Here is a 27,174-nt window from a genome sequence, read left to right as displayed (position 1 = left end):
TCAACATGTGGTTGACGCCAAAATCGGTCGATCGGCACCAGCCCCGCGCTCGGACTTCATTCACAGGGCTCACGCACCCCGCCGAGCATCTCTGTACCCTCACCTACACAAACAAACACTTGCATAATAGGGCCAAGAGTTCCTTGCAATAACGTCGGTGGGGATTGTATTGGCGACTGTTCTAAAGCTCTAATCTTTCGTTCTCTGCCTTCTCGGGACTTACCAGTTGACCTACCTCAAGTCGAGAAGCAACATCCTCCATCAATCCCTACGACCAGAGAAGGGAGAAGAAACACTCCCCTAACTTCTTTTTTTCAAGGAGAACAAACTGCCAAAGTTCCGCTGAGAGGCCTCTCCGAGGCCCCCAACCGCCATCATGAAGCTCATCCTTTCCACCTCGTACGCGCCATCCCTCCATCCAACCCATCAACCTCTCTAACCACTCACACACAGCAATATCATGACCAACACGACCGTAATCCGACGCCCCACCTTTGAGAAATCCAACACGGAGCTCGTCGCCTCCCTCCGCGCCAACTTCGCCGCCCACCAATCCTCCGCCTCGCGCTCCCAATCCCCCTCCCCCCGAACCTCCTCCCCGTCCCCCATCTCCACCATCCCGTCCTTCCGCACATGGACAACGCAGCAAGACCAGACGCTCTACATCCCCACGCATAACCCCTCGCCCCTATCCGAACCCAGAGACGCATATGACATCACCGTCAAACTCTTCTACCTCCCCAACATCCCGGCTTATAAACGCTGTCTCCAGACACGCGAAGCCATCGACCTCGTCCTCCGCGAACTCGGCACCACATCCATAGACCTCCTCATCGTCTCCTTCCCGGGCATCTCTTTCGACGCCGACGACGAGGACTCCTCCGACTCGGACCTCGAAGCAGACATCGATGTTGTTTCCCCGAAAGAACCCACGCCCGACAGCACGACTATCACTACCTCCTCCTCCTCCTCCTCCTCTTCTACGCCAGCAACCGGATCCGACGACCAGGAATCACCCCCAGAAGACATCCCCACCATGCTGCAAACCTGGCACACCCTCGAAACCCTGCACGCCTCGGGCCTCGTATCCAAACTCGGCATCGCCGAATTCGGATGCCAGCGACTCGCAAAGTTCCTCCCGCATACCCGCGTCCGGCCCAGCGTCAATCAGATCAACGTCCGAGACTGCTGCGTCGTTCCGAAGCCGCTGATCCTGTTCGCCAAGAAGGAGGGCATCGAGTTGTTGACGCATAATGACTGTACGAATGTCCTGCCTAGGGGAACGCTGAGGGAGTTGTTGGGCCCCGGGGGTGAGGGGAGGGAGAAGGGTGCCGGGGTGTTGGCGGGACACGGGTTCGAGGGTGGGTTGAAGGGGGATGTGGAGCCCCAGTTTGTGGTCAAGTATACGGCTGTGGTCAAGGATAGGGGCGTCGTGGAGAGTAAGGGGTATTTTGCGGTAGCGGAGTTGAGGGAGGAGGTTTGAATGGTTGGATATTGTGGATGAAGCGGGATTTACTTTCTTGTTGATAGGATTCGTGTCGTGAGCATTTTGGTCATTTTGGTCATTTTGGTCATGTTAATATGATGTTATGCATTTCCGTGGGGGGTTCTTGAAAGCAGCAGAGCGAGCCTCGCATTTGAAGACGTCATATACACCACGGGTGGCTGATGAATCTATAAAAACCCTCCGTAACGAGCGTCTGGACATCAGCGATATTGCCTCTAGCTCAACACCATTACAAACGGTCTGATTTCAAAATGCCCCAAGACTGCTTGTAAAAATGCTAGATTATTTAAGAATTAAAATTGACCACCTCCCCACTCGCAAAATGACCGTCAAGTGGACAAGTCCACTATGTATCCCATGCCATACTATACCATTACATCAAGGAGGGACCCGCCAAGCAATTTTTTTTTCGATTTTAAGGGACGGAATCATGAGATTCAAATGAATGTACTCGTTCAAAATTCCACAGTCTTGTAAATCCCTCACTAATCGCACCTCCCAAACCCATCCGAATTACAAATACAAGGGATACCACCATCAGCACCTACAGCTCAAACCTTCCCCTCCTCCTTCTCCTCCTCCCCATCACCCTCTCCATCAACCCACCCCATCGCCTCCTCCAACTGCTGCGGCACATCCAGAAAGCTATCCGAATGCCTTGTCGTCACCTGCGGCGCAACAACCACGTCCCCAGCAGCGGTCGGGATCGCGGGGGAGATGACGGACCAGTCTGAGCCGGCGCCAGAGGAGAGCGAGACGGACGAGAGGGACGCTGCATCGTTGTCGGAGGAGGAGGGGGAGGGGTCTTGGGCTATGGGGGTGGGAGGGGAGACGACGATGTCGACGCCAAAGGGTGCGTCTTGTGTAGCGGAGACATTCTGGTCCGCGCCGGAAGTACTTTGATCGTAGACGGAGGGGGCCAAGGGTGCTGTGGTTGACGGTGTGACGCAGAGGAAGTGCTGGGTGTGTGGGAATGCGGTGGTTTGGGTTTCATCGGCTTGTTTCTTCGTGAGGTCGCTTGCCTTGAGGACGGAGGCCACCGGAGTGGATTCAGCAGTCGGTTTGGGCTTAATATCCTCAGCCTCGTGCGTCTCCGTGAGGTCGATGTCCTCGAGGGCAGAAGCCAAGGGGGCCGACTCAGGGTTGGATTGAAGGTCAGCGGTGGCTTTGGGCTCAACGTCGACTTCGGCTTCAGCAATCACGTCAGGCTCTGCATTCACTTTAAGTTCAGTGCTGGCGTCTGGTTCAGATACGGGTTCAGCCTCAGTATCGGATCTGGACTCGGCGGCGGCTCCAACGTCTTCAGACTCAGCAGTAACTTCCGGTTCAGCGTTAACTTCGGAGTCACCGGCGGTAACAGACCCGTTAGAAGCTTCCCGCTCAGCGCTGCCTTCAGGATTGGTGATGACTCCATCCACAGAAGCGGATTCAGGCTTCGTGGTAGATTTAGCAACGTTTACGGCTGCGCCGGAATTGACTCGGGCAGCATCGGACGGATTCTCAGACTCAGGCCGTACGACTCTGCGGACTTCATACTTGATGGTTACAGGACTGTTGTTGCTCGCCGACTGAGTCCCCTCCGCCTCCTCGTCCGACGTTTCGTCGACTTCCGTGATGGTTATTTCGGCGTAGGATTCCGGGTCGACGTTGGCTCCCAGGAGATTGCATGCGCTCGCGTTGGTACTACGTTCGACATACATAGACCAATATCCGTTTAGCGTGTTCGCATCTGGGAGATGGCGGGTCGTGCGTGATGAAGATCCGTTATTGATATTAGCCCCTTGATGTGTATCTTGTACATTCCCGTGCTCGTGCACAGTTCCCTCAGAATTCGTGCTAGTTGACTTGTCATGGTATTGAGGTTCTACCTCACGACTATCGACTGCGCCCACATTGGTAGTAGCCGGAACAGAAGTAGTGGTGAGTGGACCAGGCATCTGGAGGAGGTCGCCATTCTTGTCTGAGGACAATCCATCATCCTTACGTCGCTGCTCATGTGTGTTCTTATTGGTTTCTGAGGCCGCGTGGGCGCCTGCGGGTTTTGTTTCGCCGATGGTCGTGGGTGGCAGCTCATTGTGGGCCACCTCTCCAGGGAACGCGTGTCCAGATGCACTTGTAGTTTTGATAGACTCGGCGGGCTGCGATTCAGTGTTGGGTCCAGACGACATCCCAGGGGTGTCCTTGGCCTCGTGAGATTCTGGATTAGACGATGGCGTTTCCATGAGCACTGTAGCCTTTTCGGAAGGGTGGTCGAAACTTGCGGAAGGCTGCGGATCATCTTTGGCTCCAGAGGAGAGTTTGATGTCGTCTGTTCTAGCTCTGCTCTTCCGGGTAAGGTCCTTTTTCATACGTTCCCTCAAGGCCACGTCCATATCTCGCAGCTTAGCGGCGATGACACCAGCCGCCAGGTTCCATTCTCGAACCTTAGCAGTGAAGGTGTCTTGGATATCCTCCTGCAGTCTTGAATCATGTGCTCGAGACCGCTCTGGCAAAACGTCGTCTGCACTGCCCCTCATGCGCATGTTATGCAGAGTAGCTGCAATATCGTCTTGCAGCGTCGTCGTCGGAGATATGCGCTTTAGCTCGACCGGCGTATCCGGAGACTCAGCAGGAGGGATATCAAAATCCGGCGAGGCTGTGAGCTCCCATAATGATGCTACCAATAACGAGAGACCGGAACGCAATGGGTCGAATGGTAAAGCCCAGAGCCCCAACAGAGTATACCCGAATACAAGCCCCATTGATGGAACCCACTCGTACTCTGATAGCCGAACATCGCAGAGTTTAAGAAGCAGCCCCGCGCACAATGGCATGTGATACAGGGCCAAAATGTGAAAATATCCTATTTCCCAGAGTTTGAGCAGGCACAGCCAATACACGGACATGTTTTCTTTACGCGGGTGGAGTGCCGCCACATAGAGGCATGCCAATTGCGAACACGAGCAGCAAACCGCAAGGTACAAAACGCCACAAACAAAGCCGAGAGTTTCGAGGATCTTCACGAAAAGATCGCCACGTTTCACCGCTCGCTGCGTACGCTCAACTCTGCGTTGTGCTTCCTCCAGCATCTCCTTGGAAGGGGCAATGGTGGTCGCGGTGGATGTGGGAATGCAGACGAGTTTGCATGGCGGGTTCCTTTCACAGTCCACAAAGTGGAAGTGAGATGGTAGAGGAATGGGTCGAACGTTTGGCGATGGGACTGGCTTCTTCGGAGCAGAAGGCACTGACTGGGGCAAATCTTCGGGAGGAACAGATCCCCGAACCCAACTCTTCACGAGGCCTAGGAATTTCTGGACGTGATGTTTCACGAAGGCCCTCCTTAAGGCCCATCCCTTGAGACGCTCAATCTCCACGACTTTAGTGACCACCACCTGCGGAGTCCAGAAGAGCCTGTCACAGTTGCTCTGGACCCATTCGACGGTAGAGTTGCACACATCCGGATAGTCCATATAGTAGCGTCCAAGGCGGGCGTGCGCGTAGTTGGCACCACGAAACAGACATTCTTGATGGGTCTCCCCAGGACGGTTGAGCAGTCTTTCCTCGTGAAGCTGTGGCAGAGTCCAGCGTACCCAGGCTTCTTTAGCTGTCTCGTTGAGCAGGGAATCATACTGTATCCAGGCTTGTTCCGCAATACCGGTGCGTGAAGGTTGGAGACCAGATGTGCTGTACTGTATGATTGCCAACGCAACGCTGAGCACACACAGCGACCTGAGAATGGAGACGAAAGGAGTCAGTTCCTGTTCAAACGTGAGAACGGACGAGTACGGTTGATCATCAGACGGCGCTTGGAATGTTGCGGGGATTTCTTGGGCGTCCATGCTCGGATGGCCTGGTGCGGTTGTGGCCTGTCTGTACTGGGTGTAGTTGAGGTCAGTGAGATGGCTCCGGAGGAGGGGTATTTATGATGAGGAGCGACTTGAAGGCCAAAATCACGTGTGGGAGCCAGCACATGCATGTGCCTACGCTCAGGGACGGGATGATCCACTCTTTCTTTCACTCACAGATAGACACCCAATAAGAGGAAGGCGTGTACAAGGAATATTCAGTTGAAGTGGTGAAAGTTGTGGAAGCGAAACGAATACCCACCTCGGGAGCACTTTGGAGGTCGGTGAATTGTGAAGCCGCCGACACCGACGCCGTCAATATACTAGCTGCGATCGATCACAGCCCCGCAAAGGTAGGCAGCAATTGCGGGAACCGATCTCGGGGATGGGGTGAATGCTGAATCGTCATCTTCAAAAAGTCTCACGGCTTCCCTCTCTCAGGTTTTTCCGTCGCCGCATGTGTTCGCTCCTTCCTAAATCTTCGATGTCTGGTATCATCGCTTTGACGTCACCTACATCCGCCTCGATGTCACCTCTCCCAACCACCAACCTCTCCTCCTTCTTAATCACGAGCCCATCAGGAACTTCAGCTTCCAAGACAGCTGTCTCCTTCTTGATCTTCCTTGACGTGCCCACCACAGCGGACGGACACAGCCCTCTCTCAGCCAGTCTACACTCCCCACACTTTCTCCCAACTGGTAGGCAGATTGTCTGCCCAAAGCCCACTAGGAGGTTGTTGATGTCGTGCCAATGAGATTTCGGGAGCCACGTTTCCAGCGCGGCTCTGGTTTCCTCAGGCGTCTTCGTCTTATGCCATTTCCAGAGGTTTGTAATTCGGTGCACGTGCACGTCGACACCAATTCCCTCGACCTTTCCCCAGGCAGCTGCGGCGCAAAGATAAGCCATCTTCGGGCCTACGCCAGGAAGCGAGACAAGACCCTCGATAGTGTCGGGAATGTCCGAGTCCCATTTATCTCGCAGAATCTCCGCCGTCGCCTTGATATATTTCGTTTTAAGATTGTGGAATCCGACCTTGTTAATGAAAGCATTCAACGCGGCAGGCTCGATTGCGAGGACGGACTCGAGGTTGAAGCCCTACTTTAGTTAGTGAATGTAGTCCTTGCGGCAAACGTCATCGACTTACACCTGGCATTCTAGCTTGCATTCCCTTGATCGTTGCGCTTGTGACCGTGTCTTTGGTCTGACTGCTTAGCATCAGGGACACCAAAGTCTGGAAGCGCTGATCGCGGGGACTAGCATTCCTGTCTGCTAGGCTCTCGCAGCCCATCGTGTCCACAGGGGCAACATTCTCATTGCGCATCTCACGAGTGAGCGCATATATTTCTTCCCAATTCGGTGGCGGTTCTACTTTGACGTTTGCGCCAGGCCCAGCTCTGTTCTTCGCAGGCAACCGACGCGCCTTCTTGGGTCTGCTCGTCGCGTTCCTGGGAGACGCACTCTCAGTGATGGTTATCTCTTCCGTCTCAAGCTTCACAGTTGCCTTCACAGGGGTCTCTCCCCTTTTCCTCTTTCTCGTCGTGGTTTCGCCATCCTCCCATTCCGATCCTTCAGGCACCGAGCTGAGTTCCGAGTCTGACCCGTTGTCCCCATTTCCAAGTGCTGCTTCTGGCTTTCCAGCTTCCCCTCTTGTCACATTGCCAGCCTCAGCAGCGTTTAGAGCAAAGTCTCGAATGTTTGCTTTTGCGCCGGCGCGCGTTTGACGTATCCTGCTTGAGGCGCGGCTCCCAGTCAGGGCTGAAGCAATCTTTGCTGCGTCTCGCGACAACCTTGAGGTGCGCATACGGAAGGATTGACAATTGCAACTGAAAAGCCGCCACTGGAGTATTGTTTGAAGGTCTGAGGTTGAGGTGAAGTTACTGAGCTGCGGTCCAATCACACGCAGGCGGAGGCCCGCAAATGACAGGGGTAGGGGGTCTCTTCTGAAGCTTGAGCTAGGGTTTCCACGTCTATTGTACGACGGCGTCATGCTCCGGGCACACACTTTGAGAAGTTCGGACGCAAGAACGTACACCCTCTATCTAAGCAGTTGTCGTGCGGCAGGACACCCTCGGAGAATGGATCGCAATCCACAAGAGTAGCTATTACGGTTACCCCCCAAACCTGGAAGACATAACCCCGCCAACCCGACACTGTCCACTACAACTTCAGTGTTCGATATCTCGGGATCGAGCTTATCAAACCATGGCACCACGCGCAATGGACATCGCATCCTTCGCTACGACCCAACTCACACTTCTAGATGCCGAACTACAAGCCGAGCTGTCAGAAACCAACGCCCTTCTCTCGTCCCATACGCCGACCGCCCTCTCGCGCGCCGGACTAGCAATCCTTAACCTCAACATATCTTCTCTGCGCACCGGTCTAGGAGGCAAGACTGTGGTGGAACTATGCCTGGATCCTGCGGTCGTCACAAAGGGTGAAAAGCCCGATATACCAGAACATGGGATTCGAACTGGGGATATCGTAGGACTGCAAGAACAGCCTGCCGGAGGCGCCAAGAAAACGGAGAAGCGCGATCTGGCGAAGAAGGGCGTGGAAGGCGTGGTCCTTCGAGTGCGGAGGGAGAATATTGAAATCGTTCTTGACAAGGAGGATGCGGAGGTTCCGACCGGTGGGAAGCTGTGGCTGGTCAAGTTGGCAAACGATATCACATATAAGAGGATGAACCAGACTATGGCCAGGCTTCAGAAGTTGCAAGAGCAGGAATATACGCCTTTTATCCGTGTCCTCTTCGGTCAAGGGTCGCCGTCACCGGTTCCATCCGATATCAATGATCCCTCGCACCCATTGCACAAGCTGGAATGGAAGGATCCTACACTGAATGATAGCCAGAAAGAGGCTATTCGGTTTGCCCTGGCTTCCAGGGAAGTTGCTCTGATTCACGGCCCGCCTGGCACGGGAAAAACGCACACTCTCATAGAGCTAATCCTGCAAATGCTGAAGCAGAATCTGCGCCTTCTGGTCTGTGGGCCTTCCAACATATCAGTTGACAATATCGTCGAACGGCTAGCGCCACATAAGGTCCCAATGATACGGTTAGGGCATCCAGCTCGGCTTCTTCCTTCTGTGCTCAATCATTCACTGGACGTCTTGACAAGAACATCAGAGGCCGCAGCTCTCGTGCAGGATATCCGTCAAGAACTGGACGAGAAGCAAGCATCTATCCGCAAGACGCGGAACGCGAAGGAGCGACGTCAGATCTACACTGAAATGAAGGACCTCCGCAGGGAGTACAAGGAGCGAGAGAAAGGCTGTGTCGAAAACTTGGTGAGAGGCAGTAAGGTTGTACTCGCCACACTGCATGGCGCTGGCGGGTATCACCTCAAGGGCCAGGAATTCGACGTTGTCATCGTGGACGAGGCATCTCAGGCCCTGGAGGCGCAGTGCTGGGTTCCCCTGCTATGGGTTAAAGCATCTAAGCTGGTGCTTGCCGGCGATCATCTACAGCTGCCGCCTACGATCAAGTCACTGAACTCCAAGGCAAATAAAGCAGCGAAGAAGGATCCAATAAAGAATAATGACAAGAAAACCAAGGTGCCCAAACCTGATGCTGGTGAGGATAATGCGGAGAACGGTGTAAAGCCGGTGGTGGCAGAGAGCTCTCCAACGTTGGAAACAACGTTATTCGATAGGCTACTGGCCTTACACGGTCCGTCCATCAAACGCATGCTAACAACGCAATACCGCATGCATGAGAAAATCATGCGGTTTCCGTCAGACGAGCTATACGAATCGAAACTCATCGCCGCCGATTCCGTCAAGGATAGGCTGCTCAAGGACCTACCGTATGAGGTTGCGGACACAGAAGATACGCGCGAGCCCCTCGTCTTCTGGGATACGCAGGGCGGTGATTTCCCCGAGAAGACGGAAGATGATGATATTGCTAAGGGCGGCAAGGGGATGAGTCTGGGTGATAGCAAGAGCAATGAAGCAGAGGCTGCGCTGGTTAAGCTGCATGTTGGCCATCTAATCGATGCAGGTGTCAGAGCCGAAGACATTGCAGTCGTGACCCCATATAATGCGCAGGTAGGCAAATGCATCATGCACACCCCTCCATGCCCCTCGAGGCTGCTTAAGCGCACAGTATCATTCAGCAATCTATGCAAAGCACGCCTACTGACATGGCATACCATAGCTCGCCATCCTATCACAGCTCCTCAAGGAGGCCTACCCAGGCATTGAATTGGGGTCCGTCGACGGCTTCCAGGGCCGCGAGAAGGAAGCCGTGATAGTCTCTCTCGTGAGAAGCAATGCGGACCACGAGGTGGGCTTCCTGGGCGAAAAACGAAGGTTGAACGGTAAGAAAAGTCGAAACCAAAGCCCCAACATTTTCTTGCCCCCGCCTGCATGCATGCAGGGTTGAGTGATGAGAAAGCCGAGCTGACGAGTTGCTGAAGTGGCAATGACACGGCCCAAGCGGCACCTCTGTATTATCGGTGATGCTGAGTGCGTTGGCCGGTGAGTGTTCCCTTTGACTGCATTGTCTTGGCTTGGGTCTAAACGTGTTTTCCTTTCGTCGTACAACCCCTATATACAGTTAAAGGGCAACCTGGGGCATGCAGTGCTACAGGTCGAAACTCGCGTCGAGGGGCGCCGTTTGGCTGACCACGCACATTCTCTAGGGGCAGCAAGTTCCTGAAGAACTGGATGGACTTCCTCGAGGAAAATGCCGATTTGCGATACCCCAATCTCGCGGACGTCTACGTGGACGAACAAAAGGCTGGATGAGGGGACTGACGAGGCAACTTGACACAATTACTTCCGTAGATGGTCGCGACAGCGCGGCCACAGGCACCGAGGCCTCGGTCTGGGATTTCGCCCGTTCCGTAGGCTGTAAGGGTACCGTGGATGGGCAATGCTGGTTGCCATTCATATTCATCGCTCTGACAGCGAGGCTTTTGTTGGATGTTGAGTGCCAACGTCGTTTAGACCACTGTACCCGAACGGACCCCGGCTACGCGGCTCGTTGTCATGGCGCGAGTCTCCAGATGAGTGAGGCACCGCCGTGTTGCGAGTTCCTGCATGCAGCGTGACTTGGCTCATTCGCGTGCAGTAGCGGTTCGTGAGCGACAGGAATAGGAAAAGGCTGGATTCAGAAATGAGAAACAATACTCCGTCGTGTGGTGAGGATTGAGAGGGGTTGCTAGTTTGGTTGTCTCCTGTTGGACAGAGAGCATCGAGCGACCCCTTTCAATATAGCTTCCTCAACATACTGCAAATTGTAGACTAGAACCGTAAAAGTCCATTCCAGTATTACCCAGCGACGCAGAGACGGATTGCACGCCTATCGATACCGTCCCGTCGAGGGCGCTACAGCACTTCCGGTGGACGTTCCTCGGCCATTATTCACCCACCACTCTCCATCCTCCACAGCATCCACGACGCCCTCAGAACAGACCCTCTTGCAGCATCTCACGCACCAAAAAAAGGGAGCCCCGCCGCACCGACTCACAAACCACGTTCTTTGCAGGGTCCGGCGTTGCACCAATGCCAGGACCCCTCGCGCTTGTTCGCGGCGAACTTTCAAACTGCTAGTCTAGGTAGCCTGCTCGCGACTCGCAAACTCGCAGTGTTCGCAACACGGGTTGCACCTCTCTTGCGACAGCACAAGGCCCAGGGTCCTCTCAAAGTGGGGTGTGACACTGACGGACGGCAGAGCACCCGCACCATGGTCTTCTGAACCGTGTTCTCGGCGTGCGGTCGCTGTTGGGGACAGCCCGGGGGTCACGGAAACGAGGGCAACGCGGTGAATGTTCCAGCGTCTGGGCGGGGAATGCTATGAGCCACCGAACGACGACGACGAGGAGGATGAATAGGACGCAACGCCCTCTTTACGGTCTTCTTTTGCTGACTGGCTCACGCTTGACGCCCAGCGCCGCAACCGTGGGCATCATTGGGCCTCTTATGCGCGGTGCCAGACGCATGTTCGATATCGCTGGTCCTCTTCTGTCGCGCTCCCACACCCTGCCAGAGTCTGAAACAAGCTCCCCGTCAACCCCGGCCAGCACTCGCTACCCGCTTGAGGCTTGTCAGGACTTGTGGTGGATGGTGGATGGTGGAGAACCCCCAGCATCTCGTGCAGTAGGCCGTGGCGTATCGACCCTTTTTCTAGTTAAACGAGCATGCATGCAAGTCTGCATCGATCCACCACCACGCAACAACGCCGGGTGGTGGCTGGCCTCTTCTTGCGACTCCGAGCTTCCCTGAACGGGCCTTCGTCCCGTCGTCTACCACTTTGTTGGTGCTGCTATTATAATACATAACCCCCTCCTCTCCCGCCGCCCCCGCGTGCCTGACCGTCCTTTGTCTAATCTCCAATTCATACAATGCGTCCTGCTGCGTATGCGTAGCCCCGACCATGCACTCCGCCCCGCCGACCTGACGCCCCTGTTCGCGACTTTTACTTTAAGCCTCTTCTGCTGTCCTTCTCGAACGTTTTGCATTCTTCTTCCTTTGTACCGATTTCAATATCGTCGCTCGTTATACCGTTATATCCCACCTTGTTAAGCCGGCTTTGTTGTTACACACAGTTGCATTGCGCCATAAGGTTGGAACCTTCTTTAGTGGGGCGCATAATCACAGCGGATACTGAGATTAAACCTTCGGATAGCGAACTGCATCTCGGCCTTTGTCAACCCCGCTGGATCTAGATCTACAGGGCCGCTGAGCGGATCTCTGGTCTCCAAGTCCAAATTTCCCCGTCTAATCACCATATTGTTTCGTGGGGAGGAAACCCGAGTATATCAGTTCTTCGTTCGAATTCACCAACCAGTACCCGATTTTCCCCCGCTCATGCTCATCCAGGACGACTTCGTTGGCCCGAAAATGAATGTCGATCGGCATTTGCAGCGATCCAGCTGGAAGGCCGAGGCCATTCGGCGGGGGGAGCTGAAGATCAGCGGGCCGATTCCCATCACGGAGGAGACGCCGCTGAACGAGGAGGAAGAGAGACAGTATGCGGAGAAGGGGCATTTGGATCTGCATACGTCGGCGCAGTCGGTGGACTCGGATATTTTGGGAATTCAGCAGGCCCATACGCCTTCAGTGCAACCGGTCGTGACTGAAAACGTGAGTCCGAATGGAACGGGCGACGAGGGAATCGCGGCAGAGGAGCAGGAACCCGTACATGTGCTTAGACATAAGGTGTCGAGAGATAGTCTCCGAGGCACCGGCGAGTTGCAAGCAAGGAGCTCGACGCAGCCGCTGTCGTACGCCGCCAGCAGCCCTTACGCGCCTCTTCCTCGGAGCTCTACGACAGCGGCCGCGAAGAAGAAAAGAGGAGGCAGTATTCGAAATGTCTTCCGCAAAATGTTTGGACGGCGTGGTCGCGAAGAGCAGCATGAGCCTTCGGAACCGGTGATTCGGCATTCGCACCATCGCAGTGTAAGAACTGCCCAATCCTTCACTTACCAATGCAACCACAGCTGATGATATATGTTTCCAGGAGCCGATAACCATCCACGAGTCCCCGAAAATGACGCGAGAAAACGTCTCCGGAACGACACGTATATCCGACCTCCCCGTCCCCGAACTCGAGCCCATCAATCCGCTGGGCCAACATCTTCCCTTCCCCATGAACGTCAATGCTCCCCAGCAAGCAAGTCCGCCGCACAATTATATCTCTTTCGACCGCCCGTCCCTGGAGACTATGGGAAGACGGGCCACTCTTCCGAATATCTTACACCACCATACCGTAGCCGGGCAGGACGACGCCGCAGACCCAGAGCCCCCGCAGCATGACGGCCGACAAATCGGCATCGCCCTGTCCAGTCCCCCGCAAACCTCCCATTCCATTCAGTCCAAGCGACGATCGCGAAGTGCAGGCGCTTTGCGGGACTTGGCTAGAAACCGCCCTTCCGTGGAGCGGAGACGCAGCGACGAGATTCGCTATTGGAGGGCGAGTAATCAGTCCGGGAGCGTTTATAGCACCGTGAGCCCGAGGCCGCAGACTGCGAGGACGGTCGATACGGTGCGCACGGTCGAGGGGTTAGGTGCGACGGTGGTGCACGAATACAGGGTGCACGAAGTCGAAGCCCCCGAACGAGCCGAGTCGAGGACCGCCCAGGTCGAAGAGATTCCCCAAGCGGAGTTGGAGCAGGAATCGCAGGTGCCGCTACCGCTGCCTGTTGGAGCGTTCAATTTCGGCAACTTGCAGAGCAGTTTCCTCGACGTGGAGGGTCCAGAAGACGAAGACGAGGAAGTACAAGCAGAAGCAGAAGCAGGAAGTCCCCACCCAACCCCCCATCCACACAACCGCCTATCCATAGAAGACCGCGTCTCACACCTCGAATCCCACCTCCTCTCCCTCGAAACCAAAGTCCGGCAAATCTCCACCTGCAACAACCGCCACACAATCATATTAGAAAACGCACCCTCGGGACCACAGTACCGCAACCGGACCTCCTCCCCCTCACAACCTCAGACCCACTCGTCCACCCCAGAGCGCACCACCCCACCAAGCCCTCCGCACCCTCATCCTCCATCGCCAACCCTGCAATCCCTCTCCTTCTCCTCTCCCTCTCCTCCTCCAAACGCACACGTCGCCGTAGCCTCCTCCACCGAGTCTCTAACCACCCACCTCACACACCTCACGCAAGCCCTGCACAGCGAGCGCCTGGCCCGCAAAGCCCTCCAACACGATGTCTCGGTCTTGCGCAACGAGATTGCGTCCTTGCACGCGCTGGTGCATAGATTGCTCTCGCGCTCGCAGCTGGGGAGTCCGTCGTATCCGACGCCTTCGCCTGATGCTATTGTTGCGAGTAGTGAGGAGCAGCGGGGGGCTACGCCGCGTGCGCCTGGGCTGGGTGTCGAGGGCGGGAAGGAGCAGGGGGGAGGGTCGCCGGAGACGTTAAGGATGGGGAGGGTGAGGGATACAGTTGTGAGTCGGTTTAGTGGGAGTGAGAGTGAGAGGGATGGTGATGGGGAGGGGGAAGGGGAGAGTGTGCTTAGTGGGAGGGAGGAGTTGGCGAGTTTGGAGGCGTGGGCTACGCCTAGGGAGGAAGTGGTGAAGGAGTTTTGAGGGAGAGATGAAGGGTGGGTTGGGATTGCTGGGTGTGATGGTGTCGTTTGGTGGGTGTGGTTACGCATCGTGTTGATTGGGGCTGGCTGTGATGGTTCACGTTTTTGCCGATTTTTGCTGTTGATGTTGACGGTCTCATGTTGCATCTTCCTCCATTCTTTTATCTCCATTCTTCCTCTTCTTTCTTATTTCCAGCGAGTTCTTCTTCTGCATCTCTGCTTGCGTGTTTCTCCTTCGCGGCGTCTTGTTTTTGTTTTTGCCGATTGAGCCTGAGCATCGGCGCTTGTAAGATACCCATCAGATGTTTCCGGAATTCATCGCTCCCACCAACCCGCTTTGGTTTGGGTGGTAGAGCGTTGGTTTTGCTTGTGAGTCGTATTCGTGGTTCGACGTGTAGGTTAGCCTCTTGCATAGCTATATGTGTGTATGTATGTACGTAGGCATTCACGTAAATACAACTGCTTCCGCCTGTTCCGTGCGTCCGCTTTGGTGAGCTCATCCTATGTGCAGGGATATACCGAAATGGCTACGGAGTTAGTTACTCTCTATCTTGCTTTCCAATGCGGTGGTGTCGCAGGCGGATTCGGAGGGAGGAAGCGGGTCATGGGTGCTCGTCGCCGAAGTGGCATGTATCTAATAGGATGAATGTACTGCGAACCCAGTCTTAGGGTAGTGCAGCACACCATCCGACCGTACCCAGGGTTTAACAACTGTGCTCCCGCGCGATAAAGTGGTAATGGTCAGTAGCAGTATCTATTACTACCTGTTTATTGGACGTGGAGGAGCTACATTACTGCGTACTTGAGGGTAGTTTGACGGAAAGTTGCAACACATGTTCGTCGACGGTTCAGTTGTGATAATGTACGTCACCGTTTGCCCACCTAATCATTCCACTTTGGCTGGGGGAGGGGGAGCTACATGCAGTGCGTACTGTAGGGTAGCTTAACGAAAGTCGCCACTCATACTGCTTTCGACATCATCTTTTTGAACGAAGAACAGGTTTGATTGCGTATAGAAGAGTAAGTGATTGAGGATGCGAAGGGCTTTATATACTTTACGCTGCGGGAAGCGATCTGCATGGGGTTGGGTTGCGGTTTGCGGTTTGTGATTTAAAGAAAGATTTGCGGGGAGGGCTAACGGGTTCTGTGTGTTGGTTGATGATGGTGGTGGTGATGATGATAAACAGCATTACCCGTTGCGTGGATGTGGGGTACGTATGGTTGTAGTGTAGTGTAGCATGTAATTCTCTGAGGGAAGTACGCAACACATATGTCGGTAGGTGAGATCTTTTGGATAGAAGTATAGGTTTGGTCGCTTGTAACGAGGGAGCAGAGGAGGAAGCGAAGCGCGCTCTTATACCCGGACGTGGTAGATGTGGTGGGATATGCATGTGATATGTATGTGGACAGTTTGGAGGCAGGACACTGCATAAATTCAGTTTGTGGAACATGATGACTACTTTTGCAATTAGGATAGAAGGACTTCGCATGAGTAGGTAGGTATATGAGATGTATCGCAAGTTTGGTTTGACTTTGACTTGTAGATCAGTGGTGGTGGTGGTGATGATGATTATAATCATGATTAGTATCGCTTTATACCTGCACTAATTGGCCCTAGGAACATTTTTTGTGTGCAGAAGGTTTCGAGAAAGAAAGCTCCATTAATTTGCGGATGTCCATTCTATTATTTTTGGAACATGAAGGTGATAGCGGCGGTGTACAAGGAAATGTGTAGAGACAGAAAACGAGCGGGTTTTATAGTGGCTACCTGTACGTTTTATGATGGTGAAGGGCACGACTTTACACCAAAGTTAACGGCCCTGATAATAAGCACATGTTGTAGACAACGGAGCTTTTGAGAAAAAGGTGGGGAGATGTCAGCACATACTCTGTAATCCATGCGTCTTTGACTTTTGAGGGAAAATGAGGATGTTGGAGCTGTGTAGCAAGAATGCGGGAAGGAGAGTGAGAGGCTTTTATAGTCATTAAGTTTTGTGATCCTGTGATGATCGTCATCACTACGAATTCTGAACCTGTCAGCTCCAAGTAGTCATTTGAAAATGAATCTCAAAAGAAAGCTCAGTACATAGTTAGCATAGTTTTCTTTTTTTGAATGAAGACGAGTGGAAGTGTGTGCAAGGAATGCAAGAGACGGCTTAGACGGAGAGGGAGATTCATTGATGTTAGGTTTAATGCTGGTGATGAACGGCATCTTCACAAAGCTAGATTGGATTTAATTCCATTACCAAAGAAAAGCAACCTTTGGGACAAGAGCCCAACACATGCGCTCGGAGTCGTACATTTTTTGAAACAATACAAGGAATCGAGTTGCATACTATGGAATGTGTGGAGAGGTAACGAGTGGCTTTATACTTTTTTACCGAAATATGGGGTACCATTAGGCGTGGAATGTGACACTATGAAGACGTGTTATCATGCAGTGCGTAGATTTCGAAAATTCGACATGTAGGTTTATCAAGGAGGCTATGTGCTTGCCTTGAGGGACATGGTGAGAATACGCTGTTTTGGCCTTGACCGAGAGTAGGCAGTATGTAGGAAAGCGCATATGTGTCGTCTCTTGGTAGAAACATAGAGACTAACGGCAAGTTTAGTGGGCAAGCTGAAGCGAACCCGCCTGACCTTGTGAGAGAGAGAAATGTGGCGTGAGGTGGGCATGAGGCTGCAAGAAGAGAGTGCATGTTGCATGCACAAGAAGTAAATGACATTCAACCATATGTGTTGGGTAGACAGGATATGCCCAGAAAGGGGCGGCTAGGAGGTCGTGGTGATGCATTTCATGTAGGATGCATCTCGACTCATGAGTGTCACTGACGCACTGCTTCTCGACGGTGGCTTGACCACTGACCGCTCTCTTACCGGAAGCATTGGTCCCGAGGATTGCAGAGTTTCTCCTATCAGTGTGTATTTCATGGAGGCGATAATGCTCGTAAACAGACATCCGGGCACGAGGATAGCTTCAGCTAGAGGCAACGCCACGGTGTCACAATTACTCGGTCCCGAGGTACTGCGCTGTTCAGCTAAGCACTCTACCAATAGCTGAAAATAACAGTTCAAGGGTGCTCTGAGGATGTAGGTTGCCGGGGTGCATTTGTAATCTGCATGTTCAAATCGGTTAAGTTAGGATTGAGAGAAGTTCGACTTGTCAGAGACTTCGCTAAATCTCCCAATTGGTCCCCGCCACCTGCACGGTCATAACCACAATCCTACATTTCGTAAGGCTCCCAAGTGCAAATATGACCGTTGGAGGCGTGAGGTGGTTGCTGTGCCTTAAATCGAGATATGACGACAGTGAACTTTCTATATGAGTCTCGGTATCCCCAAGATCCAGAGTGTGAATCTCCACATATTTTCAAGCTATTGTGTCAATTCCAGCCATGACCACGTCCCGTATTGTGGAGCTAGCTCGCATAATTGAGAAACATACTTCAACCATTGATGCAGCTCTCACGGCCAGAGGTCTGCCCACCCCTTCCTTTGACCACAGCGCCTCTGTTGTCCTCCCACCCGACCTGACTCCCTCCTACGATGCCGTCCTCGACGCCACTCAGGAGCTGCATGACCTGCTTCTTTCACCCATGGATATTATCCAACGCAAGAGCTGTGTAGGGAATCCCCCCTACTTTGTCTCCATATTGCACACTTACAAAACATAGTACAACAACATGGCAGGCATGAAAGCGATCTCTCAGTACAACATTGCTAATTGCTTCGTCCCTGGTGAGACAGTGAGCTACGAAAAGCTGTCTGAATCTTGCGGTCTGGCAGTGAAGCCGCTGAAACACTTGCTTCGTCATGCCATGACACTGAGGATCTTTACTGAGCCGACGAAGGGCATGGTGGCGCATACTGCGGCTTCCAAGCTTATGCGAGATCCTAATTGTATGGCATGGTTGGAAACGGCAACTCATGATCTTTGGCCATCTTGTGTTAAGGTAGGTCTCGTATTTGCAGCATTACACTGCCGTCCCATTCTTGCATACTAACATCAAACAAAGCTCGTGGATGGCCTTGTCGAATGGCCGAATTCGGAGGAACCACAGCATTCGGGCTGGAATCTAGCGCACAATCTGAAAGAGCCGCTCTACGAAAGGCTCGCCATGGACTCGAAACTTGCAGCACGCTTTGGGGCATCCATGTCCGCCATGGGCTCCAACAATCCCGCTCTGGCTATCAGCCATATTGAACGAAGCCATGATTGGGAGTCTCTCGGAAACGGGCTTGTCGTAGATGTTGGTGGTTCTCACGGCGCGGTGGCGGTTGAACTTGCATCCAAACATAAGAATTTGCGTTTCATCTCTCAGGATCTTGAGGCAACAATTGACAGTGCGCCACCTCTGCCCGATACTGTAGCGGATAGGGTAAAGCTCATGGTTCATGATTTCTTCACTCCCCAACCTGTTGAGGCAGATGCCTACATCTTTCGCTGGATTTTCCACAATTGGTCCGACAAGTACGCGGCGCAGATTCTGCAGGCTTTGATTCCTGCATTGAAGCCCGGAGCAAGGATCCTTGTGCAAGACGGCGTATTGCCTGAGCCTAGACAAATCCCAAGTTGGAGGGAGAAAGACATCAGGTATGTAACAATCCCGGTTGGATCCCCGGCGCCTAGTTTAACGGGCCGCTAACACTACGGAAAGGGACATGGACCTCAGTATGAACGTCTTATTCAACGCATGGGAAAGGGATGTGGATGAGTGGAAAGAACTTTTCCGCAGAGCGGATGGGAGATTCCGATTCATTGGTGTTACGCAGCCGCAGGGCTCCGCACTCGCTCTCATCGAAGCGCGTTGGTCTGGAGGGGATCCGGAAGAACTGGTCTAGATCTCCGCCACGATGTAGATTGGATGCGAGTAGATGCTGTGACTACGTCGTTTAATTCGCAACGAGTGTGCGATTGGACTCCTGGGTTACGCACCTATCGTCACACGTACCCTGAGTTAGGTGCACCGTGCAACAATCAGCAATACATGCGCTGAAGAGCGGTGTGGATATACGGTTGCCTTAGATAAAGGCTACAGAGATTGTGAAGATATAAAGGGTGCCTCTCGGGGCGCCCGTTCCAGTCATGCTCGAGACCCTCGAGACCCACTGCCGTGTTCGACTTAGACGTTGAGGATCTGCCCGTTCAGACATCACCACAATTGACTTTCTGTGATCAGGCATGACCGTTACCATGGCCACGACCTTGCAAGCTGTTCTCCGCAGTAAGTGCATAGGTTTCTACAATTGCTATTCTGCTCTTGATTTGGACTTTGTCCGAAGCGCAACTCACGTATTATTCCCTGTGTGAACCTGACATTGCCAGGTACACTAGAGAACTCCCATCACAATGCTGGGGAGGCCATTATAACCTACCAGCAAGGAGATGTGATCACTGAAAGCCGTCTCTCATACACTCAGCTTCTCGAACGAGCGGAGAACAATGCCACTCTCCTCAAGAGCAATTTGGGGATAAACAATGGCTCGATTGTTGTCCTTTATTTTAACAACCATGAGGACAACATTATCTGGCTCTGGTCTGTTCTGTTCTCAGGAGCCATACCCGCCATGTCTACGCCTTTTCCAGCACTAGAAGAGTTGCGCATCAAACACATCGCCCACGTGGACAAACTGTTCAATAGGCCCATCTATCTTACGCGCAGCGACCTCATCAAGCAGTTTCCCAAAGTTGAGGGCCTCGATATATGCACCGTGGACACTCTCGAAGATTCCTCTCCCCCTCAGGCGACGCCCAATTCCTACACAAGTGTGCCATCCGACACCGCCCTCCTCATGCTCACATCCGGTAGCACTGGCCACGCCAAAGCCGTCCCCCTCACGCACTCCCAAATCTTGGCCTCCCTCGCCGGAAAACTGGAAAGCTGTAGCGGCCCCGAAGCACACAAATGCGTCCTCAACTGGATCGGGTTCGACCACGTCGCTGCCATGGAAGCTCATTTCCTCGCACTTATCTCTGGAGGCGATCAGGTTCATATACATGCTTCAGATGTTGTTACCGAACCATTGTTGTTCTTGGAGATGATGCAGAAATATAAAGTGACGAGGTCGTTTGCGCCAAATTTCTTCTTGGAGAAGTTGAGGCGCTCATTGGAGTCAGCCCCGCCGACGAACCTCGACCTCAGCTCGTTAAGGGTTTTGGTCTCGGGTGGTGAAGCTATCGTCACGAAGACGCTCCGCCAGCTTGGCAAGACACTGGTGAAATACGGAGCACCAGCCAATTCCATTGTCCCAGCATTCGGAATGACGGAGACCTTTGCCGGTTGTATCTTCAATTCGGAGGTTGTTCAAGAGCAAGATGCCGATTTGAATGCACCTTTCGCCTCTGTGGGGAAGGGTATCAACGGTCTTGAAATGCGAATTACACCCAACCCGGAGGTGTCGGACGGCAAGAGCGGAAATGTAGAGCTCCGTGGCCCGGTCGTACTCTCAAAGTACTTCAACAGCGTCCAAGCAACATCCGCTGCCTTCAGTGAGGATGGGTACTTCAAAACCGGCGATTTAGGACACCTTGACGCGGACGGCAATCTTCACCTCATCGGAAGAGCCAAAGAGACAATTCTCATAAACGGCGTCCATCATCGTCCGGATGACATTGAGAAAGCCATAGGAGACGCTCGACTTGAAGGTGTCATGCCAGATTACACTGTGGTGTTTGAGCACCGAAGAAATGGCATGGCCACGGAAGAAGTGTTTGTCGTCTATCTCCCGTCCTTCGATGTGACCGACAGTGCCGCCCTGCTCTCAACTCATGATGCGATTGTCAAGATTGCCATGGCAGTCACGGGGACGCGACCTAGCGTTCTTCCTCTGGATGAGAAAGTACTCCAGAAGTCGTCGCTGGGAAAGCTATCCCGCACAAAGATCAAAAACCTACTAAAGAGTCCTGATCTGCTTTCTCGACAAGCCGCGTATGAAGAGACAATTCAGGAAGCTAGGGAATCAACCTTCACAGCACCCGAAACCGACCTCGAGCGGCTCATCCACCAAGTCGTCGGTACGTATCTCAACCTCCCTCCAGAAACTTTGGGCGTCACAACCCCTATCTTCTCGCTCGGCGTCACTTCCATCGACATCCTTCAACTGAAGAGCAAACTCGAGAAGCGCCTGAAGAAAACGATCGAAACCGGTACCATGCTCCAAAACACCACCATCCGCTCTCTCGCGCTCGCCCTCGATTCCACCACCACGCCCACATACAACCCCGTAGTCACACTGCGCCCTCACGGTTCCAAGAACCCTCTCTGGCTCGTCCACCCCGGCGTAGGCGACGTTCTCGTCTTCCTCGAGCTAGCCAAACACATGGACGACCGCCCAGTATATGCTCTACGCGCCAAGGGCTTCCAAGGCGAGGGATACTTCACCTCCATCCCCGAAGCCGTCAACGCCTACTACACCGCCATCAAAGCCACCCAACCCCACGGTCCGTACGCCCTAGCAGGCTACTGCTACGGCGCCATGCTCGCCTTCGAGACCTCCAAGAAACTCGAAGCACAAGGCGACGAAGTGCGATTCCTGGGCTCGTTCGACCTGCCGCCGCATATTGCGTGGCGGATGCGGCAGCTCGACTGGGTTGCTTGTCTGGCGCATTTAGCTTTCTTCGTCGGTCTGATTACCGAAGATTATTCGCACGATGTCATGCCGCTTTTAAGAGAAGGGAGCAAGCGGCAAGCTCTCCGGCATATCATCGATGTGGCTGATAAAGATCGATGGGAGGAACTCGCGCTCACGGAGGAGGCTTTGTACTCGTGGACGACGCTCGCTCACGAGCTGCACGTCATCGCTGTGGACTACGAGCCGCTGGGTAGTGTGCAGAGCATTGATGTGTTCTACGCGGAGCCGTTGAGGATTTGCGCTTCGACGAAGGAGGATTGGGCAAAGGGGCCGTTGAAGGAGTGGGAGGGGTTCTCGAGGCGGGAGTTGGGGATGCATGATTGTCCGGGTGGGCATTATACGATGATTGGACCGGATTGGGTGGGCGGGTTTGCGGAGATTTTGAGGGCGGTATTGAAGGCGAGGGGTCTTTAGGCTTTGTTTTCATTATTAACTGGAGGGTCTATCGGATTACAGGAATAGGGAAAGGGAGCGGCCTCTTCGGCGGTGTGCAATTGCTGCGTAAGTGTTGATGCCGAACTACAGAGTATTATAGATATTAGGACGCACTGGGAAAGTAATGTTGCTTATTACGTTGAATTCAGCTCTTACCTATCATGTCAGTGTTCTCCTATTCATTGTCTACTGTAGAACTTGAGCGACGCAGAAACCCCTGAGGCAACACCAAACTGTCAGATAGGCCGACCACTGGAATATTCGCTACCATGATAGAAGGCAATTAGGAATGGGAAATCAGATATCTACTTTATTCCCAGCTTTGGTGGATAGTGTTGCTGAGCGCTGATATGTGGAAATATAGCATGAGGAAATACGAATGCATTTGCCAACCATCAACAATGGGCGAACGGCAACTCGGAAGGAAGTCCATCAGATTACAACCCTGATCTTGGTTTCAACTGATTCAGCGTGAACATATCCGACAACGATTTCTTCTATCTTTTATCAATGCAGTCACCGATAATTCCGTCCCAAAACCTTGCAGCTAAATCAGCACACGCATCGTAGGCTTCCTGAATTCGGCCATCGACCAAACACAGCTCAATAGAGACCCTCTTTAATTCTATATCTCCATACTCCCTACTTGCTGCGTTGCTAAGGTTAAGTATCGTGCAAAACCAGACACATGCTGAAAAGGTCGCCGACCACGTGGCTGAACCGAATCTCGCATGACTGCTCTAATCCCCAGGGCACTGTGCTGGCATACATTCCTCGACAAAACATACTGTAACTGCAAGCCCCAGATCAACAGATACCGCCAACGATAGCACATTCCTGTCAACTCCAACATGCCAGCCACTCCATCCTCTGGGTGATGTATATTCACTCAACAACGCCAACCCAAAAAGACTGACTCATCCACCGCAAACCACCCAACACAACCCAACCCCAGCATACCGCTCCCATTAGTCAACCGCTCCACAGCATCGCAATACCCTGCCCGTCAGCGCGGTTACGCGCCTATCTTAGGGCTTATATCCCCCCCTCCCTCCTCCACTCACCACCGCAGCTCTATAGCCACCACCAACACAAACATACATTTCACCAGGATGAGCCGAGTGCAAGATACACCTAATCCAGCACATGCCGCATTCAGACAGACAGATATTTGCATTCCTCTGCAGTGCTATACATGCATACACATGGGCATTGCGGAGCCGCAAAAGGTCAGCATCGGCAGATAGGTATGTACCTAAGTACGTGCGGCCATGGACCGGGATTGGAGGCTTGATTGCCTGATGTGGGAACTTTGCAGGCCGTATCGAGGAGGACCGTGGCGAGATTAGGCGGGCCATGTATTGTTGATTGTTGCGTCGAGGGGGAATTCGCCGATTAGGGTGCATGGACTAGGCTGATCGGTGTGGACTGAGTAAGCATGTGCAGCTAGCTAACTTATCGGCTATCGTTGGAAATACGAATAGTACCTACTGTGTAGGGGTGACTGGGCAGATGATGACGGAGTTGGAATAATGAAACTGACTCGTAAAACGAGTGAGCAACAGCACTAAAAGAGTAGAGAATTGTATCCAAAGAAAAGGGAGGAGAATACAGAGTATTTTGTAAAACCAAAGCAGCGCTGATGGAATGTCATTCGTACTGTACTATGGTTGCCGGGGTAAGTTTTGTATATTGCCACTCGGGAGGCCAGGGTGCCAGCACTGGCCATGGAAGCTCGGAGAAATCTTAGATATTACATATTGTCAGCACCTATACAATTTTATACGGTCAACTAAAATTCCTAGTATCTTACTCCTTTTCGGCCCTTCCCTCTACAATGGCAACCCAGGAACCCTCAACGCCTACTCACCAAATTGCTCCTCCATCTCACACTCCAGAGGCTCATTTTTCCATGCCGGAGTGCCAAGAATCTTTATTTTCAACACCTCCACGCGTAGATGGAAGACGCCGCCCTCGCCCTCCTCGAACAACTCCTCATCCACGCACTCTCCACACTGACAGAGATGTACGATTACAAGTTCAAACGCTGCACCAATTTGGCCACTCCCTAAAAGAGATATCCAGGGTGCTAGGGATCACGTACAGGCAGGCACAATACGCACATTCATGTGAGCGGGTTACACCAAGGAAGCGCTCAGGTCACCCACCTACACTCACGGAGGAACAAGTTGATGAGATAGAGCTATTTGTTGTAAGCTCACAGGTTGGAAGACTGCTCCCTTACCATAAGCTTGCCCAGGTATGTTTTTGTATAAGAATTGGCTTGTTCTAAGGTCTAACATTTCTAGTTATTCTCCCACTATGGAGCTACAGAATCTAGCATCCGTCACGCCCTTGAAAAACGCGGTTACCGACGTCATGTGGCACGCCAGAAACCTCCCCTCTCTGAAGCTACTAAACACGTACGCCTTACCTTCGCCCAGGAGCATCTACACTGGACTGTGGATGACTGGAGGAAGGTACTATGGAGTGATGAGAGCTGGGTGCAGTCCGGGAGGCACAGAAAACAATGGGTTACACGCAAAATTGGAGAAGAGCTAGATTCTACCTGTGTGCTTATTAAGCATCAGAGAAGGAGAGGATGGATGTTCTGGGGCTCTTTTCACTCAAATAATAAGGGCCCTAGCCTGTTTTGGGAAAAGGACTGGGGAACAATTACTGGAGAGAGCTACACTGCTCGAGTTCTGCCACTTGTTAAGGCCTATATTCAGCAGCATGGAGGAGCCCTTAGCTTTATGCAGGACAACGCTCCTGCCCACAAGCACCAGCTCACTGTACAGGAGCTCCAGGAAGCTGGCATTATCTTCATTAAGTGGCCTCCCTACTCACCTGACCTGAACCCGATTGAGACAATCTGGTGCTGGATGAAGGATTATATTGAGCTTAAAACAGGGCCAAACGCCAACCTTACATATCTACAACTAAGAGCACTTGTTCAAGAGGCATGGGAGTCAATTGAGCCTTACAAACTTGAGAAGCTCATTCAATCTATGCCGGCTAGGATGCAGGCAGTAATTGATGCTCAGGGCGGCCACACGAAATACTGAAATACTACACTAATTCAATTATCACGGGTTTCCTATTTAGGAAAGGTTCCTGATCTCATCTCCATAAGAAAACAGTGCCTTACAAGTGCTAAGATAGTGCAGTTTTGTTTCCATACAATTCAGCTTACAAATGTGACCCTTAAAGCTGAGCTTAGGTAATAGAAGCTTCCATGGCCAATGCTGGCACCCTGGCCTCCCGAGTGGCAATATACAAAACTTACCCCGGCAACCATAGTAGTGCTTTCTACAGGGTATCCGTACCACAGTCGACCTTCCTCAAAACAGCAGCACCATAGATCGATCCAACAGCTCGGTGCCTCTGGGCCGCCAACATTCATCTCACGTCCCACCCGCTTCTTACCGACACTCCCGCCCCAAGCCGACAACAACAACATCTCATCATCGAACCCCGCACATCAGGGTCGTCTGGGCATCTGAGTGGCTTTCTCGAGCTGAACATGTCAAATACCCCCTCCAGCCAATCACAACTCCCAAACGCACTATCTCTTGATTCCAAACAGAGACTCAGGCCGCCACCCGCGAACAAGCTCGACGCCACTGAACGGCGTGTCCGTGGTGGAATGTGATTAGAAGGAAGTGTGCCGGTCGGCTGGGAAGAGAGATAGCTTATAATGTGTTGGTTTGTACCTGCGTCTCCAGAATCAAGCGATGGTAGCCGGGGTTGCCAGGTTTCAGGTTGGAGGGGTGTGGGTGGCATGAGAGCATGTGTTTGGTCCGCGGGTTGGGGGCTGGACTGGGTGTACGGATGCGGGGTGGAAGGTACCGAGATTGATGTTGTACATTACGTGTTGGTGTGATTGTATCTACTCCGTAGATGCATTATTATAAAGTGTAGACAAACAACGACGTTTCCGCAATTAAGATTGTGTGAAGGGAGCAGGCTGCCTAAGTATTCAAGGTGAGGCAATATCCTGAATCAGTGCAATCGCAATTGTGAGCCTCTATAGATGCATGTGCATATTCGCAACGCGTCTGCGGAGTACACAGAACCACATTCTGAATGTCACAGGCAGAGTACATGATAGCTCAGGTCCTTTATACCCCAAATTACACACTGTCGGCCCTCATCAGCATCCAGATGAGGGTTGCATTGTCAGGACGATAGTGTGCAGACCTCGTTCCGACGAAGGACCGGAAACCAACGAAATTTCGTAGGAACAACTTGAATGAGCATGTTGATGCTGATGATGTATCGACGAGCTGAATAAGGAAACTGGTTGTCCTCCCCATTCCACTCATTGGCTGGCGTGGTCCTCATTGGGTGAACTGTAATTCGCTTCTGAGCGGGGCCCATCCTAAACCACTTCGCTGGGACTTTCTTTCCCCTTGCAATGCACCCACAAGGCCCTTATTAAAGAAAGCGCTATTCATCAACCATGCACAGCTTGTAGCCTTCTTCCACCTTCATTCTCATTACCCGAATTGGCAAAGACCCGACCGACAAATCCCCGGCAGCACTCCGGAACCCGAACCCTTGCCAAGCCGCGAAATACTGCCGCGCCACATACGCCACAATTTATATCCGCCGCCACACCTTGGCATTCTTCAAAGAGCGGAGACAGATGCGAGATTAGCAATTCCGCGAGATTGCGAATCCTTGTGACCATGCAAATCTCCTAGTTGCACGAAGGCGAATGAGCTGTGCGGT

At 52.7% G+C, this 27,174-nt stretch overlaps 7 protein-coding genes across 7 annotated transcripts; 6 read left to right on the top strand and 1 right to left on the bottom strand.

Annotated features, from left to right (window-relative positions):
* The first annotated feature begins 96 nt into the window (after window positions 1–96).
* EI97DRAFT_426260 (uncharacterized protein) lies at window positions 97–1,887 on the top strand. The gene is made up of 2 exons (XM_033797186.1): window positions 97–399; window positions 454–1,887. The coding sequence occupies exons 1-2, from the start codon at window positions 377–379 to the stop codon at window positions 1,481–1,483; spliced, it is 1,053 nt and encodes a 350-aa protein (XP_033650067.1). The 5' UTR covers window positions 97–376; the 3' UTR covers window positions 1,484–1,887.
* A 3,855-nt stretch (window positions 1,888–5,742) lies between these two features.
* EI97DRAFT_496601 (DNA repair protein-like protein Ntg1) lies at window positions 5,743–7,132 on the bottom strand (the record flags this gene model as incomplete). The annotated part of the gene is made up of 2 exons (XM_033802482.1): window positions 5,743–6,426; window positions 6,476–7,132. The coding sequence occupies 2 exons, from the start codon at window positions 7,130–7,132 to the stop codon at window positions 5,743–5,745; spliced, it is 1,341 nt and encodes a 446-aa protein (XP_033650066.1).
* A 180-nt stretch (window positions 7,133–7,312) lies between these two features.
* On the top strand, window positions 7,313–10,103 carry EI97DRAFT_436892 (P-loop containing nucleoside triphosphate hydrolase protein). Its single transcript, XM_033799224.1, has 3 exons — window positions 7,313–9,378; window positions 9,488–9,650; window positions 9,750–10,103. Exons 1-3 carry the CDS (start codon window positions 7,534–7,536, stop codon window positions 9,812–9,814), a joined length of 2,073 nt encoding a protein of 690 aa, XP_033650065.1. The 5' UTR covers window positions 7,313–7,533; the 3' UTR covers window positions 9,815–10,103.
* Window positions 10,104–11,970: 1,867 nt separating this feature from the next.
* Window positions 11,971–14,451, top strand: EI97DRAFT_208149 (uncharacterized protein). Its single transcript, XM_033793747.1, has 2 exons — window positions 11,971–12,735; window positions 12,797–14,451. The coding sequence occupies exons 1-2, from the start codon at window positions 12,145–12,147 to the stop codon at window positions 14,369–14,371; spliced, it is 2,166 nt and encodes a 721-aa protein (XP_033650064.1). The 5' UTR covers window positions 11,971–12,144; the 3' UTR covers window positions 14,372–14,451.
* Window positions 14,452–17,699: 3,248 nt separating this feature from the next.
* EI97DRAFT_426248 (sterigmatocystin 8-O-methyltransferase) lies at window positions 17,700–19,402 on the top strand. The gene is made up of 4 exons (XM_033797185.1): window positions 17,700–17,993; window positions 18,045–18,323; window positions 18,387–18,964; window positions 19,029–19,402. Exons 1-4 carry the CDS (start codon window positions 17,766–17,768, stop codon window positions 19,210–19,212), a joined length of 1,269 nt encoding a protein of 422 aa, XP_033650063.1. The 5' UTR covers window positions 17,700–17,765; the 3' UTR covers window positions 19,213–19,402.
* Window positions 19,403–19,564: 162 nt separating this feature from the next.
* On the top strand, window positions 19,565–22,416 carry EI97DRAFT_461910 (putative non-ribosomal peptide synthase-like protein; the record flags this gene model as incomplete). The annotated part of the gene is made up of 2 exons (XM_033801230.1): window positions 19,565–19,595; window positions 19,697–22,416. The coding sequence occupies 2 exons, from the start codon at window positions 19,565–19,567 to the stop codon at window positions 22,414–22,416; spliced, it is 2,751 nt and encodes a 916-aa protein (XP_033650062.1).
* Window positions 22,417–24,051: 1,635 nt separating this feature from the next.
* EI97DRAFT_208095 (uncharacterized protein) lies at window positions 24,052–24,857 on the top strand. The gene is made up of 4 exons (XM_033793746.1): window positions 24,052–24,115; window positions 24,243–24,566; window positions 24,620–24,697; window positions 24,747–24,857. Coding segments are annotated over exons 1-3 (357 nt in total). The 5' UTR covers window positions 24,052–24,084; the 3' UTR covers window positions 24,622–24,697; window positions 24,747–24,857.
* The last annotated feature ends 2,317 nt before the right edge of the window (window positions 24,858–27,174 follow it).

Source organism: Westerdykella ornata (assembly GCF_010094085.1).
Source record: "Westerdykella ornata strain CBS 379.55 unplaced genomic scaffold EI97scaffold_37, whole genome shotgun sequence".
NCBI lineage: Eukaryota > Fungi > Ascomycota > Dothideomycetes > Pleosporales > Sporormiaceae > Westerdykella > Westerdykella ornata.
This window is presented reverse-complemented; position numbering and strand designations above follow the sequence as displayed.

What these genes read in the sequence shown, in the direction of transcription:
- EI97DRAFT_426248 (XM_033797185.1), top strand. Translation starts at nt 17,766, where the DNA reads ATGACCACGTCCCGTATTGTGGAGCTAGCTCGCATAATTGAGAAACAT. An exon ending in TTTGGCCATCTTGTGTTAAG is followed by an intron (nt 18,324 to 18,386) that starts GTAGGTCTCGTA and finishes CATCAAACAAAG; the next exon opens with CTCGTGGATGGCCTTGTCGA. An exon ending in TGGAGGGAGAAAGACATCAG is followed by an intron (nt 18,965 to 19,028) that starts GTATGTAACAAT and finishes CACTACGGAAAG; the next exon opens with GGACATGGACCTCAGTATGA.
- EI97DRAFT_436892 (XM_033799224.1), top strand. Translation starts at nt 7,534, where the DNA reads ATGGCACCACGCGCAATGGACATCGCATCCTTCGCTACGACCCAACTC. An exon ending in TGACCCCATATAATGCGCAG is followed by an intron (nt 9,379 to 9,487) that starts GTAGGCAAATGC and finishes GGCATACCATAG; the next exon opens with CTCGCCATCCTATCACAGCT. An exon ending in CGAAAAACGAAGGTTGAACG is followed by an intron (nt 9,651 to 9,749) that starts GTAAGAAAAGTC and finishes GAGTTGCTGAAG; the next exon opens with TGGCAATGACACGGCCCAAG.
- EI97DRAFT_208095 (XM_033793746.1), top strand. Translation starts at nt 24,085, where the DNA reads ATGTCATTCGTACTGTACTATGGTTGCCGGG. An exon ending in ACTGTACTATGGTTGCCGGG is followed by an intron (nt 24,116 to 24,242) that starts GTAAGTTTTGTA and finishes TAAAATTCCTAG; the next exon opens with TATCTTACTCCTTTTCGGCC.
- EI97DRAFT_426260 (XM_033797186.1), top strand. Translation starts at nt 377, where the DNA reads ATGAAGCTCATCCTTTCCACCTC. An exon ending in AAGCTCATCCTTTCCACCTC is followed by an intron (nt 400 to 453) that starts GTACGCGCCATC and finishes ACTCACACACAG; the next exon opens with CAATATCATGACCAACACGA.
- EI97DRAFT_208149 (XM_033793747.1), top strand. Translation starts at nt 12,145, where the DNA reads ATGCTCATCCAGGACGACTTCGTTGGCCCGAAAATGAATGTCGATCGG. An exon ending in GGCATTCGCACCATCGCAGT is followed by an intron (nt 12,736 to 12,796) that starts GTAAGAACTGCC and finishes ATATGTTTCCAG; the next exon opens with GAGCCGATAACCATCCACGA.